This window comes from Littorina saxatilis, linkage group LG9 (genome assembly GCF_037325665.1).
Source record: "Littorina saxatilis isolate snail1 linkage group LG9, US_GU_Lsax_2.0, whole genome shotgun sequence".
Classification (NCBI taxonomy): Eukaryota; Metazoa; Mollusca; class Gastropoda; order Littorinimorpha; family Littorinidae; genus Littorina; species Littorina saxatilis.
This window is the reverse complement of record NC_090253.1, coordinates 15,492,690-15,512,823: the sequence shown is the minus strand read 5'-3', so window position 1 is coordinate 15,512,823 and position 20,134 is coordinate 15,492,690. Positions and strand designations below refer to the sequence as shown.

Below are 20,134 nucleotides of genomic sequence, written 5' to 3'. Positions count from 1 at the left end.
TGCCGAAGTCCGTGAAAATTATACAAAGAGGTCTCAATTTCGTACAAATTAACCTAGAACTACCATTTAAAGCACTATTTTAATACTCACAGTTTAATCTTCGATACCTTGCAGCCTTGCATGTATGCGCGTTTTTGGGCACCAGCATCGTGGATAAGCTGCTCTAATCTAGCGTTATTTTGTGGTACTCGATTCTCAGTGGGTAAGGTCCCCCGCAGACACCAGATAAGGTCCCCCGCATTTTTGACCAAGCTGCGGGGGATCTTACCCCGTCAAATTTTACTGTTGATCTTTGAACCGATCGTGAGTCTAAACTAAGGTAAGCTTAAACTTAAAAATGAAGAGCAGTATCCACAAGTAGTTTGACTTTGACCAGCAAAAAGATATAAGCCCTTCTGTTGACCGTGCTTTGTGTTATTTCATCATTTTTAACGTGGGAGACAGTATTTCTGACTTGTCTTGATGACATTTCTTCTCTTATGTAGTACACGAGAGTGTAAATGGTAAGACAACTAGCTGATCCAATGCAAAATAAAGTACCGAACAGTATGATATAAACTTCAATACAAGAAAGTCTGGTTATCTACTATTTTAAGGCATTAATTTGGAGACACCTACCATGTTGTTCGTCTTGCGGGGGAACGAATTGGGTGTTGTTCCTGCGGTGGAAAAAACTAGGCGTGCCACCATCCACGGCGTGATTTCTAAGCCATATAATAACTGTTATGGCTTCTCAAAGGAAGGCCAGAACATACAGAGAGACATAAGCCGCCAGACCCCATCACAAACAGAACTCCGACAATCCACAGGTGTTGCCTACACACACACACACACACACACACACACACACACACACACACACACACACACACACACACACACACACACAGAAGCCGTATATATCTATCTATCTATATAAATATATAGAGATAGATGACAGTGGATTTTTCGATAAATAGATTCGACCTTTGCACTTTTACAGTGAGGACAACTTACGGGTACATGCAAGGAAAGCCGCGTTCTGGACAGTGCAGTGACCTTCTAAAAATAGTAACGGGAATATCTGAAGCTGCTTGGAAGGAAGGGAGATAAACGCGCAAAACACTGGAGAAGATAAGGAAGAGTTACTGGGAATGGATCTACAGAAAAACCAAAATCGGTTCACTTAAAATACGTTTGGACTGGCGGTATTGCGTGGATTTGTTGAAAGTGGCATTGCCACAGAATAGGCGTGAACACAAACACACAAACACACACACACATGCGCACGAACACAAACACACACACACACACACACACACACACACACACACACACACACTCACACACACACACACACACTCACACACACACACACACACACACACACACACACACACACACACTACATGAACCTCGAGCCAAGACAATAATCAAGCAAAATCTGTTCCATTGAACAATTATGGGCAAATTTGAGTTGGTGTACACGATCACTTACACGAGAAGGGCAATAACTTTAACAGACTTGCTGCCATAAATAAACGAGGAATTCGCACGAAACATCAACATCTACATCTACATCAACATCAACTTCAACATCAACATCAATATGCAGCGACATCCCAATGAGTCATCTCCGTCGTTTATATAGATTCTAATTCGCATATATATATACAACCATAAAGGGGTCCTGATTTGGCCTATATGGTCCGCTGGACCCAAAAAGCAACAACTAACTATACAACCATTAAAAAAAAGTCCACACATGTGTCACAATACACTGATGCCGGAGATCATAATGCATATCATATGCATTCGCAATAGACGTTTTTCAACGGCAGCACTTGAGCACATTGCACTCTAATCTACTTAGAACTCAGTCCTTGAGCAATGAAACGAGGAAGCCCAGTGGACATAATTATGTTCCTCAATTACCCTATTATCCAGTTTTGCATCAGCAGCAAAAGCACAGAAGTCACCGTTATTACAAATAATTATGTCCAGTTCTGTACATAGTTCGTGCTAAATATCACATTTTGTGCAAACAACAAAACACAAATCTACATGACAGGCTATTAGTACAGGTTTGTCGTCGTCAATGTGTACTTTTGACAAAAGAAGAATACAGCAATGATGGTTCTCATAACTTGAAAAGTTTAAAGTCAGTCAGGCTGACGTTCATGGACAATCTTCCATGTTGTGAGAGTCGTCCAATATGCGTAGAAATCTATCATTTTTGTTTGCTCGCCGCTATCTTCCGAGTACCACTTTCTCTATCTGTCTCTGTGTGTGTCTCTCTCTCTCTCTGTTTCTCTCTGTCTCTCTCAGTCTCTCTCTCTGTCTCTCTCTCTCTGTTTCTCTCTGTCTCTGTTTCTCTCAGTCTCTCTCTCTCACACACACACACACACACACACACACACACACACACACACACACACACACACACACACACACACACACACACACACACACACTCTCTCTCTCTCTCTTCTCTCTTTCTCTCTCTCTCTCCTTCTTTCCATCTCTCATACACACTCTCCCCTCTCTTACCCCCTTCCCCTATCCCCCAGACCTCCACTCCCTCTCGTCCCTACTTTACCGGCCCCTACCTCCTCCCCTACTCTAACCCGCCTCAAAACACGGACTCATCAAGATCAGAAAGGTTCCCCACAGATATTCTCTGTGATGTCCTTCCACTGACGTCATCATTCAGACCCGAGATGAGGGTCAAGGACGATAAAATGGAGGACGAGGAAGACCCGCGGGCCAGCATACCGGGAGCCGGCCGCCCAGCATACCACACCTCGGTGGGAGTCCGTGGAAGGGAACCCGCAGAAGAAGAACCCGTGGGAGGCTCCCAACCCGGCCGCGACTCCCAGCCACCCGTTCCAGGAGACCACAGCTGAGAAGGACTCCCAGGATGAAAATTTGCGCGCGGAGATGGGGAAGCCGCCTTCTTCAGTCTCTTGCCAGTTGCTGGTAGGTCGCCGCCAGTAGATGTCTTCAACGACTCTCTCCCTTGTCTGCGACTTGACAGACTGATGGTGAGTTCGGACAACCTGATGCCGCCGCTGTTCGCAGCTATGGAGGCGAGAGCTGGGATGGACGCGGCTAGGGCTCCGTCGGACACTTTCACCGCTTTGGGGACCGCGCCGCGTCCGCGTTGCTCCTTCCAGCGAATGCGGACCTCTGCGGCCGTGTAGAGAATCAGGGCGAAGGTCACGAAGATCACGCCCACCACCAGCTTGATTGACGCGCAGAGGACGCTGCTGAGGGCGAAGGTCAAGGTCAGGCCTACTGACCTTGAGGTGTGGTAGAGGGCGAAGGCGGGCTCCTTCTGGGTAGGGTACTGGACTGCAATCAGGGCTGTGGAAAACCAATGATTGGATCAATAAATGAATGAATACATTTATTTTATTTTTTCTAAGTATATCAACCAAAAGACACACGAACAGATTTAAATAAACAGATATATAAATAAATAAAAATACATGAATTATTCAAGTGGCACCTACAAGAAGAACTACAATAAATCCGGACAGTAAACCCATTCAGCAAGAAGCAGGTCATCAGTCCAGGCCACAATGACACTCACAGTTGGTCTGGGTCATCCAGATGCCCTCGGAGATGCCCCAGCAGATAGGGGCGAGGAAGATGAAGGCGACGTCCTCCTTGTCAGGCGTCCACATGTCCATGGCAACCATTAGCCCCAGGTTGAACAGACCCGCCAGCATGAACAGCGGATACCTACAACATGAACAGTGGATACCTGCAACATGAACAGTGGATACCTACAACATGAACAGTGGATACCTGCAACATGAACAGTGGATATCTGCAACATGAACAGTGGATACCTGCAACATGAACAGTGGATACCTACAACATGAACAGTGGATACCTACAACATGAACAGTGGATACCTGCAACATGAACAGTGGATACCTACAACATGAACAGTGGATACCTACAACATGAACAGTGGATACCTGCAACATGAACAGTGGATATCTGCAACATGAACAGTGGATACCTACAACATGAACAGCGGATACCTGCAACATGAACAGTGGATACCTGCAACATGAACATCGGATACCTGCAACATGAACAGTGGATACCTGCAACATGAACAGTGGATGCCTGCAACATGAACAGTGGATGCCTACAACATGAACAGTGGATATCTGCAATATGAACAGTGGATATCTGCAATATGAACATCGGATACCTGCAACATGAACAGTGGATACCTGCAACATGAACAGTGGATACCTGCAACATGAACAGTGGATACCTGCAACATGAACAGTGGATGCCTGCAACATGAACAGTGGATGCCTACAACATGAACAGTGGATATCTGCAATATGAACAGTGGATATCTGCAATATGAACAGTGGATACGTACACAGGTCCATGGCCACCATTAGCCCCAGGTTGATCAGACCTGCCATCATAAACAGTGGATACCTGCAACATGAACAGTGGATACGTACACAGGTCCATGGCCACCATTAGCCCCAGCCGGGGTGGATCAGACCTGCCATCATAAACTGTGGATACCTGCAACATGAACAGTGGATACGTACACAGGTCCATGGCCACCATTAGCCCCAGCCGGGGTGGATCAGACCTGCCATCATAAACAGTGGATACCTGCAACATGAACAGTGGATACGTACACAGGTCCATGGCCACCATTAGCCCCAGGTTGATCAGACCTGCCATCATAAACAGTGGATACCTGCAACATGAACAGTGGATACGTACACAGGTCCATGGCCACCATTAGCCCCAGGTTGATCAGACCTGCCATCATAAACAGTGGATACCTGCAACATGAACAGTGGATACGTACACAGGTCCATGGCCACCATTAGCCCCAGGTTGATCAGACCTGCCATCATAAACAGTGGATACCTGCAACATGAACAGTGGATACGTACACAGGTCCATGGCCACCATTAGCCCCAGGTTGATCAGACCTGCCATCATAAACAGTGGATACCTGCAACATGAACAGTGGATACCTGCAAAATAGCACGATACCTTGAAAGCATCTTGAATCACGTTCGGAGGCAAACTGAGCCACCAACAAAGAAGTACTAGTGTGTGCTACAATGACATCCATATAAACAAGAAATTCCCTCAAGGAAAAACACCCCCGTTGGTGAAAGGGAAATAACCTTCTCAGTTGGTGGCAGTGAGAATGGGTGCAGTGAGAATGGTTATTTCCCTTTGACCAACGGGGGTGTTTCTCTATGTAAGTCGCGTAACCGTGTGTTTGACTGGTCCCAATTTTTGTAAGGACCGTCTCAGGAATGTATAGAACCTGTTCACCAAGTTTGGTGACGATCGGTCCGTTCATTCTTGAGATCTACTTGCGAACACAAACACACAAACACCGCACAAACACATCGAGTGAAACCTATACACACCCCTATACCGGGGGTGTAACAAAATTAAACAAAATGGCCTGCTTTGCTTGACACAAAGGTTTTATCAAAAGCATACCAGTTAAACACAGCAGCACAGAGACCCTTGTACATTCACAGCTCTCCATGATCCACAACACTGGTGTCTCACCGCCGTTGTCATTGGCATTGTCATCGAATAAGTGAACGTTTGACTTTGACTAGTTTGAGCTCTCAATACCTAAAAGCTCAAAGAAGACAACTCTGCAGAGCAGCTGCTGCTGTGAAAAGGGGGACTATTGCGTCGCCCTGTCACATCCATGAAATTAATTCAGCCAAAAAGATTGAAAAAAAATTTACAAAAATAAAAAATAAAAAGACTATTCAAAGATTAACTTTTGGTACGTGTTGAAGTGGAAGGCTAATCGGAGTCTTAAAAGAGAGGGGGCGGGTTGCTGGGGGTCCCCTTTAAGGCGACCCGTGTCGCCTACACATATTGAGCCGTAAGCAAGAACAACAGCATCCATATAACATAAGTCATTTGCATGCTTTGACTAGAGAGACCAGACCACATCAGCATGATCAAGCCAGGTTAGGTCATCACAGCGATGCAAGGGAAGCAACCACGCAGTACTGACCTGCCTGTGTGCCGGACAACTCTGCTGAAGAGCAGCGTGACGACAGGAGTTGTCGCCCCGTGGGCCGCCATCACAAAGCCCACCATGTGCAGTCCTATGGGACAACTGATGTAAGACTGCAAGTCAGAAACAAAATCAGCTTACTTGCTTATAACTTACTTACTTACTGACTGACTTATATTACTTACTTACTTACACTAGAAATGTGCTTGTTTGCCTACAGTACTTACTTTCATACTTTCATGTTGGCTTGCCGCTCAGTAGGCCTTACTGTTACTTCAGTACTTACTCAACTGGGGTTAGGCTTACTTACTTACTTTCACTGAAAATGTGCTTGTCTGCGGCCTACATACTTACAAAATCAACCTTACTTAGTACTTACTTACTTACTTACTTGCTTACAAACATGTCCCGCCATAGCCAACAAAGGTTGAAGGCCGGGACGCTAAATCAACTGAGAACCAAAACTTATTTACTTACTTTCTCTACAATTGTATTGTTTCGGGTTGGCCAATCTATTGCTTTGCAGGGTAACGCGTTGCTGTGTCAGTCCTGAAAATAATTTGTTCAGTGCCACGACAGCAGAAATTTACCCGGGTTGACATTAGATGAACGAGGCTACGCCGCTTCGCTATGCCGTGTTGCGCCGACCGGGTTTGGCCCGGCTTTGCTCTTTTGTTGACGTGTTTTGTTCGTACGCGAAGACGGGCGTCCGCCTTCTCAGTCATGAAAACAATTTGGCTCACCATCTCAGATCCGACCAGGCCGCCGCGTTTAAATGGTAGTGTTTGTTCGTTCATGGGCTGAAACTCCCACGGCTTTTACGTGTATGACCGTTTTTACCCCGCCATTTAGGCAGCCATACGCCGCTTTCGGAGGAAGTTTAAATGTTATAAGACCATCCCTCCACTTGGTCACTTACCAAAAATTAACAGACTGGTGCTTTCCGCTGTGCACACTTGTTTTTAATAAATCAATTTAGCAAAAGCCACTATAGTGACGTTTAAAGAACTTAAGACCTTCATACACGAAATTCCAAACCACTACAACACTGAGCAGTCAGGATATTGGTTTTAGGTATATTTTTCAGAGCTGTATCACTCTATGATCCATTATTCGTCAAGGTGTTCGTGATCGTGAAAACAAAAATCAAGGTAACTGTGATCGTGAAAGCTAAAATTTCCCTTCCCGTGATCGTGATGATACCCCCCCTTTGGGGCCCTCAACACTGAGCAGTCAGGATATTGGTTTTAGGTATATGTGAAAAGTGGGGGGGGGGTGTTCGGCCTATCCCATGTCGAAGCCTAGGCCAGATCTGAGACGAGACACTGCCGAACTTACTTGATTTTCACGAGAAAGAGTGTGCCTTTAAGGGCGAGTGCTCTCAGCATGGTGTCAACGTACCCTGGTGAACTCGCTGTACAGAATGGCCTGCTGGATCCCTTGGAAGATGAAGAGCGGCACCAGCAGTATGATCTCCGTGCGACGCAGCGTCACGAACAATGACGTCATAGTCTCCTTCGTTGATGTCACAACGCTCCAGTCGCTTTTGGGGAGCGGCATGACGAAGAAATACGTCACCACGATGCCAATGACGTTGCATGTGACGTAGAAAGCCAGGAGAACGTCGGTGACCCAGTCCTCGGGTTCTTCGAAGTCTGTGGCGTTGTCCGAGGCAGGACAGTCCCCCCTCCCGCACTGGAAGAAGTTCATCTCCTCCGAACGGTTACCCAGACCGTTCTGCAGAACGAGCGAGGCCACGAGGTTTCCTGAGCACGAAATAATAGACGATGTTCGGAGAAAAAAAACACCTCCGTTTGGTTTGTATGGGTAGTGACACAGTGAATACTCTTGCTTTTATTGAAGCAAACTTTCCCACGTGATATTATAGGCCAGTCATTAGCGAGGGTGTGTCTGAAACACGTGGACAAGGACCACGTGTGGAAAGTTTGCCTCAATGAAATCAAGAGTATTCAGTCTTGCACAAGCCATACAACCCCGACAGACTTATTATCGGAGTTCGTCTAGTATGTGATGGCACATTTTTAGACAAGATGTGTTTCGAATGTCATAAAATAGAGCAACGGATACTTAGTTACATAAAAAAGGTTCATTCTATCTTTCTTATTTTAGACATTTCAAGCTTGTGAATGCACAGGGTCCTAGTAAGGCTAGTCAGTAGCGGACTTAGGGAGGGGGGGGGGCGAAGGGAGCCCGGGCCCCCCCCTTCAGGGAAGAAAAAAAAGAGAGAGAGAGATGATTAAATGACAGTTTCTGAGCTCAGGTGGCCCTTGATTGCAGCATTTTGCTTCCTTGAAAAAAACTAATTCCGGGGGGGCATGCCCCCGGACCCCCGAGCATGTTCGGGCGCTTTGCGCCCTCAATTCAGGCGCTTCGCGCCTTCAAGTTTGTGCAAAAAAGTTTAGGTGTGCCCCCCCTTCCTTAAGATCCTGGATCCGCCCTTGCTAGTACGTAGCTCCTTGGTTGTTGGTTTTTGTTGGTTTTTTTCGTTTATTTTCAAATATAGCAAACCTCCCATTTCAATGTTTAAAAACAAATCATGTCAACTTTGTATCACCCAGCAAGCCAGAAAATACTCTCAATTTATCCACCCGCCGTATACCTGTGATCTGCGAGGTCTCGTAGATGGCGAAGAAGATGCCATTGAAGCGGCTGAAGACGTGATAGGGGTTGCTGACCGCCGTCTTGGCGTGCGAGTAGCCACAGGCTGTGATGTAGAGGGACTGCGATGTCCAGAGCGGGCCGGACACTGCCCCCAGCAGGAGGGAGGCGGGTATCAGCAGCTCCCAGGCCGGGTAGAAAGTGGCCGTGGTGTAGAGAACGTGGGCCAGCCAGGCCAGTATGATGGAGCCTGGAATGAAGAGATGGAGGTTTGTTAGGATAAAAATAAAATAAAAATGAACGTAGAGCGAAATAAACGAATGAACGAATACTCAACCATGATGGAACCTGTACGGATGATGGAGCCTGTGCGGAGAGATGGAGGTATGTTAGGCCCCAAAACAAACACATGAACGTGGAAAGAAAAGAACGAATACACAAAAGATAGAAAGTGGCCGTGGTTTGGAGAACATGGGCCAGCCAGGGCAGCAGATGGAGAAGATGGTGTGTTTTGACCAAAAACAAACACACACTGACAAAAACTGATAAACACACAGAGGAACAACAACCCCCTCACCCCCCCCCCCCCCCACACACACACACACAAATGATAGGAAAGGGGGGGGGGGTCAATGAGAACCTACCTTTGGCGGCCAAGAACCGAATGAAGGTAGGCATGAAGATGCCAAGGAAGACCTAGGCCCCGTAGAGAACGCCCAGAGAGATGACCCGGGGGAGGGGGGGGGGGGGGCACCGAGAACCTACCTTTAATGGTCAAGAAACGGATGAAGGTGAGTGTGAGGATGCCAGTGAAGATCCAGGCCCCGTGGAGAATTCCAAGAGAGATGCGCCGCAGGGGGAGGGGGGGGGGGGGGTTCTCTGAGAACATTCCTTCCTTAGATTTTGTTCTTTTTATATTTAGTCAAGTTTTGACTAAATATTTTAACATCGAGGGGGAATCGAAACGAGGGTATGGTGTATGTGCGTCTGTCTGTGTGTGTGTGTGTGTGTGTAGAGCGATTCAGACTAAACTACTGGACCGATCTTTACGAAATTTGACATGAGAGTTCCTGGGTATGAAATGCCCGAACGTTTTTTTCATTTTTTTGATAAATGTCTTTGATGACGTCATATCCGGCTTTTCGTGAAAGTTGAGGCGGCACTGTCACGCCCTCATTTTTCAACCAAATTGGTTGAAATTTTGGTCAAGTAATCTTCGACGAAGCCCGGGGTTCGGTATTGCATTTCAGCTTGGTGGCTTAAAAATTAATTAATGACTTTGGTCATTAAAAATCGGAAAATTGTAAAAAAAAATAAAAATTTATAAAACGATCCAAATTTACGTTTATCTTAATCTCCATCATTTTCTGATTCCAAAAACATATAAATATGTTATATTCGGATTCAAAACAAGCTCTGAAAATTAAATATATAAAAATTATTATCAAAATTAAATTGTCCAAATCAATTTAAAAACACTTTCATCTTATTCCTTGTCGGTTCCTGATTCCAAAAACATATAGATATGATATGTTTGGATTAAAAACACGCTCAGAAAGTTAAAACAAAGAGAGGTACAGAAAAGCGTGCTATCCTTCTTAGCGCAACTACTACCCCGCTCTTCTTGTCAATTTCACTGCCTTTGCCATGAGCGGTGGACTGACGATGCTACGAGTATACGGTCTTGCTGAAAAATGGCAGCTACTTGACTAAATATTGTATTTTCGCCTTACGCGACTTGTTTTTTTTAGGTTAGGTAACGTTAGACTCTGTGTGTGTTCTTCTGTGCTTATTACACCCCCGGATTAGGGTTGTGTATAGGTTTCACTCGATGTGTTTGTGGCGGTGTTTGTGTTCGCAAGTAGATCTCAAGAATGAACGGGCCGATCGTCACCAAACTTGGTGAACAGGTTCTATACATTCCTGAGACGGTCCTTACAAAAATTGGGACCAGTCAAACACACGGTTAGGGAGTTATTGGTGGATTAAAATTATACAACGACTTATAGACGGACACCCCCGTTGGTCAAAGGGAAATAACCATTCTCACTGCCACCAACTGAGAAGGTTATTTCCCTTGACGGGGGTGTTTTTCCTATCAGAGGAATTTCTTGTTCTCTTCATTTTCTTTCTCTGTCTTCTCTTCTTTTTACTTTGTTGTTTTTCGCTGATGAAGGCGCAGGTTGAAACCGGTCCATTGTGGCTTGTTCGTATAGCTGTATTCTCTGGTGATAAAAATGTTCTTGTTATCTAAGATTTTGTCTTACCTTTGGTGGTCAAGAAACGGATGAAGGTGGGTGTCAGGATGCCAGAGAAGATCCAAGCCCCGTACAGAACGCCCAGAGAGATGACCCCCAGACCGTTCTCCTCGTTCAAGCTGCTCTGAAGGTTCTGGATGGACCTGCAAGGTGTCGATGATAGTGAATACATTGGGGACATTTCTCGACTCCTTTTTTTCGGAAAATTTCGCGAAACGGCCTTCACGTTTTCGGCAATTGAATGGAATGGGGATGTTTCTTGGATTTATTTTCTTCGGCCGAAATGGCCCCACCATTTTCGTCCATTTAAGGTAGTCGTTGCAAAGTGGAACATTCTCCCTCTGGTGAAAACAACTTTTGCAAATTGTATCTTATCAGTATTTATTTCTCCCTCTGTCTGCCTGTCTGTCTGTTAGTCGGTGGGTCTGTTTCTTTCTGTCTCTCTCCGTCTCTCTGTCTGTCTCTGTCTGTCTGTCTCTCTGTTTCGGTGTCAGTCTCTCTCTCTCTCTCTCTCTCTCTCTCTCTCTCTCTCTCTCTCTCTCTCTCTCTCTCTCTCTCTCTCTCTCTCTCTCTCTGTCTGCGCGTCTGTCTCTCTGCCTTGTCTGTATGTCTCTCTGTCTCTCCCTCTCTCTCCCTCTCTCTCCCTCTCTCTCCCTCTCTCTCAACTCTCTCTCTCTCTCTTTCAACTCTCTCTCTCTCCCGCCCCCCTCCCCCTCTCTCTCTCTCTCACCTGATCCAGTGAAGACGGCTCTCTCTCTCTCTCTCTCTCTCTCTCTCTCTCTCTCTCTCTCTCTCTCTCTCCCTCTCTCTCAACTCTCTCTCTCTCTCCCGCCCCCCTCCCCCTCTCTCTCTCTCACCTGTATCCAGTGAAGACGGCATGAAAGGAGATGGCAACGAACACGACAGTCCGCAGCTCTTGACCCTCTAGCTGGGGGGCCAGGGGGGTGGCAAACCTCTGTTTCCATTTGATCGGCACGGTCAGTGGCATTTTCCTCCGCTTGGACCGTCCGTCGTCAACTTTTATAAGTGGACCTCGTCATTCCGACTGGAGGCAGGGACTTTTAAACTTTTTTGGCGCATCATCTGGCAGTTAATGTCCCTACTTTTGGATACCTGTGAGAACGTAAAAGTATTTGAATACACGTACTAACGTTTGAAAATTGCGTTGTATAATCTGCATACAAACACTCTCGCCAATAAAATGCAAAAGATTCATTCACATAATGTCCCTTGGTTTTAGAGACCTGTGACGACATACAACCGTTTAAATACACATACTAACGTCAAAAACGATTGTTGTATAAACATTTCACTGCATACAAACACTCGCCATTAAAGGCACAGTCAGCCTCCCGTAACTTGAACCGTGCATCACAGACTGAGACTGTCAAGCTTTTACACACAGTACAAACACCCTTTCATTTGAACACTCACCGCTTGAGAACATCCTAGGTGCCCTCCGTAAAGAGCGAGCAATTTTTAAAGAATTAATTTTGCAGATTGTCTCGAACACTTTTTGGACCCATCCTGAACTCAGGTCAAAAATGAGTTACTTCCCTTCGCTTGAGAACATCCTAGGTGCCCTCCGTAAAGAGCGAGCAATTTTACAGAAACTCAGTGCTAATTAAAGCTCCGTTCGGCCAGCTTTGCGAAGCATACTTCGCGTAGTCGACTTCGCCCAATTAATGACAGGCTGGTATAAGCTCTGCTTTGCCCTAAAAGTCATCACTTTTGACTGAAGGTGGGCACTTTTAAAGTTGTTGGCTCATCAGCAGTTAATTTACCTCACAGGTTAGGGGCCTTGTCTTGACCGTAATGACGTAGTGAATCACTACTTCGTCTGGTGGATGCGACTGCCAAATGTTTACGACACCCGTAAATGGGGTTGTGTAGGTTTTACTCTGTATGTTTGTTTGTCAGTTGAATCTGCAATGCACAACTGAAATCCAAAAACAAATAGACTGACAAAATTCCAAAACTCAGTATAAAAAAAAACCAGAAAGATATGCCATTGGAACGTTATATATAAGGCCCAAAAAAATAGGTCTGTTTACGGTAACATAGGCCAAAACAATAGGGTCGGTAGGTCGGGAATTTTTTTTTCTCCAAAAAACCATATTTTTACGTTTGTTTGTTTTTTTTTGTTTTTTTTCCCAAATGCCAAAAAAAAGTCTAGGGTCGCGCGAAAAAAATAGGGTCGGTCGGGTTACCGTAAACAGACTATTTTTTTTTGGTTGCCTAATTATACTGTTCAAAAAAAGAAACGCATAGTTGCTACTTCCCAAATTTGTTTTATTTTTCGAAAAAATTAACAGAAAATCCAATATTTAGATTATTTGTCTGAAATTTGGTATGGACACAGTTGAATGCACACACAGTTCATTTGCATCTTCAAATCAATCAGTCAATCAATACGATTGGGTGCTGAGGCTGTCAAGTCAGTAGGGGGTGTGACTGCCTTGAGCAGCAACAACTGCCCGGCACCTTCTGGGCATGGACTGGATCAGATGCCGGATATCTTGCTGTGGGATGGTGTCCCACTCCTCCTGAAGTGCCTGCAATAGATCGCGGTGATTTGCCGGCGCTTCTTCTCGCCTGCGCACACGTCTGTCCAATTCATCCCAGAGGTGTTCTATCGGGTTCATGTCTGGCGACATGGATGGCCAGGGAAGCACCTGGACATGGTGGTCGGTGAGGAACTGAGTGGTGAGTCGTGCTGTGTGCGGGCGAGCGTTGTCCTGCTGGAATATGGCATCCTGGTCAGCCAGAAGAGGAAGGGCGTGTGGGCGCAGAATTTCCTCCACGTATCGCTGGGCAGTTATGCGCCCTTGGACGTGCACCAGGGTGCTCCTTCCAGCGGTATTGATCGCCCCCCACACCATGACGCCTCCACCACCTAGAACGGGTGCCTCATCCACACAGTTGGGCGCGTAACGTTCGTTTACTCTCCGGTAGACCCTCCTCCGACCATCATGTCGCTGAAGTAGGAAGTAGGACTCGTCGCTGAACCACACGTGTCTCCAGTGATTCCGGACGGTCCAGCGAAGGTGCTGGTTGCCCCACTGCACTCGGTTCTGGCGATGGCGGCGGGTGAGGACAGCTCCTCTGTGAGGTCTGCGAGCTCTCAAACCAGCTTCATGCAGGCGGTTCCGCACGGTCTGGTCCGATAATCGGTGTGGCCCGGGGAGAGCCTGGACAGAAGATGAGGCCGACAGGAAACGATTCCGGAGGTGGCGGAGCCGTATGAAGCGGTCGTGAGCAGCAGTTGTCGCCCTTGGTCTTCCCGCTCGTGGCAAGTCAGCAACGGAGCCAGTGGCTTGAAACCTGACCCACAGTCTACTGATGGTGCTCTGGGACACGTGGAAGTGCCTGGCGATTGCACTTTGACTTTGGCCTGCTTGTAAACGACCCAATGCAATTTGGCGGTCTTCTCTGCTCAATCGGGCCATCTTTCGTCGCTGAATTGTCGTCTGATTTCTTTGTGGCGAACAATCCGCTTTTATGGGTTTTGGAAGACATGGTGAGAGCTCAATATTCCCCGAGTTTCACGAGATTACACTGAAGCATGACGAGTGGTCATGCCAAATGAGCAATTTTGACATTGTAGCCACTGATAACGCATGCGTCACGTGCAGAGCTCACTTGTGGCAATGGACGAAAGGTCGACGACCAGATAAACATTTTCTGCAGTTTGGTGGATATCCTTGTAGCCATATAACTAAATTAACCAAATATTACAAGCTATGCGTTTCTTTTTTTGAACAGTATATAACAAAACAAAACGTTACGTTCACTGATCTTTGTCCCAGCGGTCTTTTAAACGGACAGACAATCACTTAAAATACAGAAAATAAACTTATCTGACAAAATTGTCCAGAAACTCGCTCGGAAGACAATACAGCTTTGTGTGTTCAACACTTATTCACATACTTTACATGTGCTTCCCCATTAACCAACCCGACCATTTACAATAACCATATCTGATATTTTACAAAAATCCACTAAATCATGCCCGTAATTATTTACTAACACATCTTGCGAATGTCTCTTCGGGATATGAAAATTGTTGTCACCTTCGTCATTTTCTCTGCACATATTTAGTGTTTCACAGGGCATATCAAAATCAACATCAAATAAATCTTCAGTGGTATCTATAAGTAATCCTGTTCTTGCATTAAAATCTCCAAGTAAGCACGCGCCTTCATGTTCAATAGTGAGGAATGCATCGTGTAATTCGGTATAAACATCCTTATTCACATAATGGTGAACCTTCTGGGGGAATGTACACAGCGCCAAAAAGTATATCTTGTTTTAAAAACTCCCGTACTGAATTTAAAAAACATCATATTTTCACATAATTCTGCTTCACAAAACGTATAATATTTTCTTAGAGAAACATCAACCTTGGATTTTCTTTCTTTAGTTTCATAAACTGTAATAAACTGTACAATATCATCCTTGACTAACAACAAAATTCCTCCTGATTTACGTTTAAACTTGCTTCTGTTTTTATAGAGGGACACATAACCCGGAACATCAACTGTGTCAATATCATCCAACTTACTCTCGGATAAGGCAATAATATCATATTTACAAATTAGCTTAAGAAAATCTGGGTGTTTTAATTTAGATAATACGCCACCAACATTCAACGCAATGCACGATAGCTCGGATCCTTTGTAATCACACGCAACACTATAATTACTTAAAATATTTACATCAGCAAAAACCGTAGTTAGGCCGCGAAAGACCCATCAGAGCCTCGCGTCGGCTTCGAGAGCAAGCTGAGGCAACGTCCCCTACTTTAATCTTGCCCGCTGGCGGTCAGCCCGACACCCCCTCCCGGCCGCCCACTCGGCCTCCTCCCGCCCCAGTCCTTGAGACTGAGCAAGTTGCACCAGACCGTGACAAGGACGACGACTGTGGGATACCTAGCAGTGATAGCAGTGCCGTTATCTCCTCTGATCCTTCGCCCTCACCGTCTGTTACTGTGCGACCCCCTGAGGTCGGAAAGCTAGTGTGAATGACCCTCAGATCTCACCACAGCCGTTCAGGCGCCAGAGGCAACCACCGTGACGTCACAGAAGCCCCCACCTTTGTTTCCCCCTAGCCTCCCTAGCTGATAGAAACAGCAAAAATGCAGGTTAAGGTTGAACTGAAGCAGCACATGAAGATGAAATTTGACAAGATTCTTGAAATCACGGAAACACTTCAGAAAGAGAATAGAATATTCTCCAAAGAAATTCACACACAACTAGGTGACTGCAAAAAGCAACTGCAGGAACAAAGAACTTCACACCAGAAGCCAGAGACATCTTCCGTGCAAACGGAAACCGACAGCCTGCCTCCAACCAGCACAAAAGATTGTACAACTGCCAAAGCCGTTGATGTCTGCAGCGTCACAGTTACAGGGTGACCCAAAAAAAAGAGTACCCAAACAAAACGTCATAAATTGAACAAAAATAAAGCAATCTCCATAAAATTTATTTACACACACCAGTAGCCTCTGCATGGTTTGCACAGAAAATTTTAGTGTTCTAGCTTGTCTTTCAGGAAAGTTATGCTCATTCTACAGAACATGCTCCAAATGGCCTCCCCCGGATTTAAATCCCCCAGATTTCTATCTTTGGGGGTTCCTGAAAGACAACGTCTACAGGAACAACCCACAGACAATCACAGAACTCAAGAGAGCCATCACAACAACCATTCGTGGAATCTCGCAACAGGAGTGTGTGCGGGTGATTGATAACTTTGCGCGGCGAGTTCAAGTTTGCCTGCAGCGGTGCGGAGGCCATTTGGAGCATGTTCTGTAGAATGAGCATAACTTTCCTGAAAGACAAGGTAGAACGCTAAAATTTTCTGTGCAAATCATGCAGAGGCTACTTGTGTGTGTAAATAAATTTTATGAAGATTGCTTTATTTTTGTTCAATTTATGACGTTTTGTTTGGGTACTCTTTTTTTTGGGTCACCCTGTACTAACAAATCAATCAATCAATGAGACAAATTGTCTGTGCTGTCGGATTCCGACGGAGATAATCTGTCGACATGCACACGCAAAAAAGATACACAGTCAACAGTCCCGCTACGAACAACCAGCTGCGCCAGCACCCCGAGAATGCGTGATGTACTGTGTAAAAAAAAATCCATCTCACACGGCATAAATAAATCACTGCGCCTTGAATTGCATAAAAAAAATTAAAAAAATTAAAAAGATTAAAAAAAAATCCCCGCGCTTAGAACTGTACCCACGGAATACGCGCGATATAAGCCTCATATTGATTGATTGATAACGGTGCAACACCGTTTTTTCGGCAACACTACCCCAAACCCGGGTAACGTACTAAACAATGATGAGTCCATATGCTTGCTGGGAGAGATGTATGTATGTATGTGTGTGTGTGTGTGTGTGTGTGTGTGTGTGTATGTGTGTGTGTGTGTGCGCGCGTGCGTGCGTGCGTGCGTGCATGCGTGTGTGTGTGTGTGTGCGTGCGAGTGCGTGCATGCGTGTGTGTGTGTGTGTGTGTATGTATGTGCGCATAATGTGCAGGTATGAAAATTACTCTTACGCGTGCATACCCGTGCTTACGTACGTGTGTGTGTGTGTGTGTGTGTGTGTGTGTGTGTGTGTGTGTGTGTGTGTGTGTGTGTGCGTTCGTTTGCGTGAGAGACAGAGAGAGAGAGAGACACATGCAGGAAACAGGAGTCCTACGTTATGCCCTACGTACGTCCACTTCCTAGGCGGAACATAATTATGTAGCAACTAGCATTGAACTCTAATGCTCATGGCCACTTGACTCATGGAGATTTCTCGTGAATAAATATAGTTATCTGTGCATTCTCCTGCAAAGGGTAAGATTCCCTCAGCCCAGGAGTGCAAGTGTGTAGATCGTGTACTAATTTGTTATTTGTGCGCCCGTTCGTGTCCTCGGCCCAGGAGGGCGAGTGTCTAAATCGTTCACTACCTTGATATTTTGTGCGCCCGTTCGAGTTCCTGAACTCAAAAGGGCAAGTGAGTTACCGTGACGATTCTGTGTGTCTAAACTTATCACTACCGTGATTTTGTGCACAGGTTCGTGTTCTATGACAAACTGGAGTTGTGAACCTACGTTTAAAACCCCTTTTGTTTTTGCTTTTTAGCAAAACCCGTGAGAAGAGAAAAGGTGGACTGTGTCTTTAAGGATAGATCTACAACTGTGTGCCAGCCCAGCATAGTGTGTGAGCATAATCGCGCGGCCTTCATCATATTAAAGAATCTTCAAGCTAACTTTGTTAACTGTGTTCTACAGCTAAATTCGTGACCTGACTTGGACGTGCTCGCTTCTTATAAGTGCCTCAGGTCGGTCACGCTATAGGGACGGCATTGTGTGTGTCGTGCCCTGAAGCCATTGGCTTATTTTCATCCGCATGGAAAGCGGCTGGTGTTTCCACGATATTATATTCTGAACACGTGATGCATAATTGAGATTCTACTTCTCTGTGCAAGACTTGTGTTAAGAACCTTTTACAACATTAAAGGCACAGTAAGCCTCCCGTAAACCATCACAGAGCTCCCCGAGCGTCTACATACAGTACAAGCATACTTCCATTTGAACGCTCACCGAACGGGAACATCCTGGCTGCTTTCTGTCGAGCGTGAGAAATTTTCAAAGAATTTATTTTCGTGGACTTGCTCCTCTACAACAATGGCGCCTCGTTTTGGTGCTGGACGGCTGTTATGAATATTCAATACCGGAAATCACGCCCGGACAGTAAGCCTCCCGTAAACCATCACAGATACTGTCGGGCTTTTACACACAGTACAAACACCCTTCCATTTGAACGCTCACCAAACGGGAACATCCTAGGTGCCCTACGTAAAGAGCGAGCAATTTTTAAAGAATTAATTTTGCAGATTGTCTCGAACACTTTTTGGACCCATCCTGAACTCAGGTCAAAAATGAGTTACTTCCCTTCGGGTCTCATTCTATCGATGTAAACTGGCGATAGCCGTGGATCGATGATTATCAGAATGTTTTTGGACCGTGGTGCGTTTTTGCGCTAGACCTAACTTTTAAAATCTAAATAATAAATTGACAGCTTGTTACACAAACATTCTTTAATCATAAAAGAATTCTTTTTTCATCAAGACAAGATCAGTACAATTCGAAGTTGTGAAAGTTTGAAAAAAGAAAAGCCCGGAAGCAGGGTCACGCAAGGGTCGTAGCAGACGACGGTTTCATTATTATCGCCGTTCCTCTCAACAGTCAAAAGCCATCGCTAGAGTTCTTGTGAACCACAGCCGTTTGTTTCGTGCGTAAACACGTGCTATTGTAGATAAGCTCACATCGAGTCGTATTCAAATGACTAACTGACGACTATATTGTGAAAAGGGGAAACTGGATCACACGGGTTCACGACTGCTCAGGGGTAAGATAAACCACGCACAAATAAATTATTTGAAAATTGTTCGCTCTTTACGGAGGGCACCTAGGATGTTCTCAATCGGTGAGTGTTTAAATGAAAGGGTGTTTGTACTGTGTGTAAAAGCCTGACCGTATCTGTGATGGTTTACGGGAGGCTTACTGTGCCTTTAACTTTGACGGTGAGCTACATATTTGCATGAACTACTGGCTTTGGGCCGAATTTGTGAACTGTTCAGCCTCAACTGAATTTCACCAGGGCTGTTCAGCATTAACTGCTTTTAAGCTTGTGTCTCCCTGTTCTCTGTGAACATTTTGTTCATCTTGCATTTAAGTTTATATTATCTAGTATCCCGTTGTTTGTTGTGGGATTTTCTTTACCTTTTGTTCGGTCACCCTTCATTTTTAAGCAACAAATTGTTTCTTTATTTTTGATTGCATACCTTTGTGTGCTGCTATTTCATCATGTATCATCCTGTTCTAAATAGCAACTATAATTACTCTGATTTATCCCGGGAGTGTAAGTGGTGAATGCCACTTAATCCGAATCGTGTGACGTTTTGTCGTGTAGGCCAAAAGAGAAAGCTTGTGTGTCTGAATGTGCATTGTCAGCGCTCGCTTTGTGTTGTGGGAATCTTGACATTTACTTGGAGAAATCCTTGTGCGTTTATGATATACTAGAACTGTTGTCTTCGACTGCTCCGGATACTCATATTTTCGGATTGTGCTTGCTTTATTATTTACTGCTGTTTGTTACAATATTGTACTTCGTCCTAATGTCAACAACATCAAACACTGTTCTCCGTATAGGGCATGTAAA

General features: G+C 45.3%; 1 protein-coding gene across 1 annotated transcript; it reads right to left on the bottom strand.

Annotated features, from left to right (window-relative positions):
* Positions 1 to 1,274: 1,274 nt before the first annotated feature.
* Positions 1,275 to 12,981, bottom strand: LOC138975388 (protein unc-93 homolog A-like). Its single transcript, XM_070348053.1, has 8 exons — positions 12,699 to 12,981; positions 11,772 to 12,027; positions 10,924 to 11,057; positions 8,658 to 8,906; positions 7,439 to 7,803; positions 6,035 to 6,150; positions 3,575 to 3,726; positions 1,275 to 3,345 (listed from the first exon to the last, which is right to left on the bottom strand). The coding sequence occupies exons 2-8, from the start codon at positions 11,900 to 11,902 to the stop codon at positions 2,612 to 2,614; spliced, it is 1,881 nt and encodes a 626-aa protein (XP_070204154.1). The 5' UTR covers positions 11,903 to 12,027; positions 12,699 to 12,981; the 3' UTR covers positions 1,275 to 2,611.
* Between the last annotated feature and the right edge of the window lie 7,153 nt (positions 12,982 to 20,134).

Coding starts and splice junctions, on each gene's coding strand:
- LOC138975388 (XM_070348053.1), bottom strand. CDS start 11,902: ATGCCACTGACCGTGCCGATCAAATGGAAACAGAGGTTTGCCACCCCC. Junction 7,804..8,657: donor CGAGACCTCGCAGATCACAG/GTATACGGCGGG, acceptor TTTCGTGCTCAG/GAAACCTCGTGGCCTCGCTC. Junction 3,346..3,574: donor CTGGATGACCCAGACCAACT/GTGAGTGTCATT, acceptor GGTTTTCCACAG/CCCTGATTGCAGTCCAGTAC.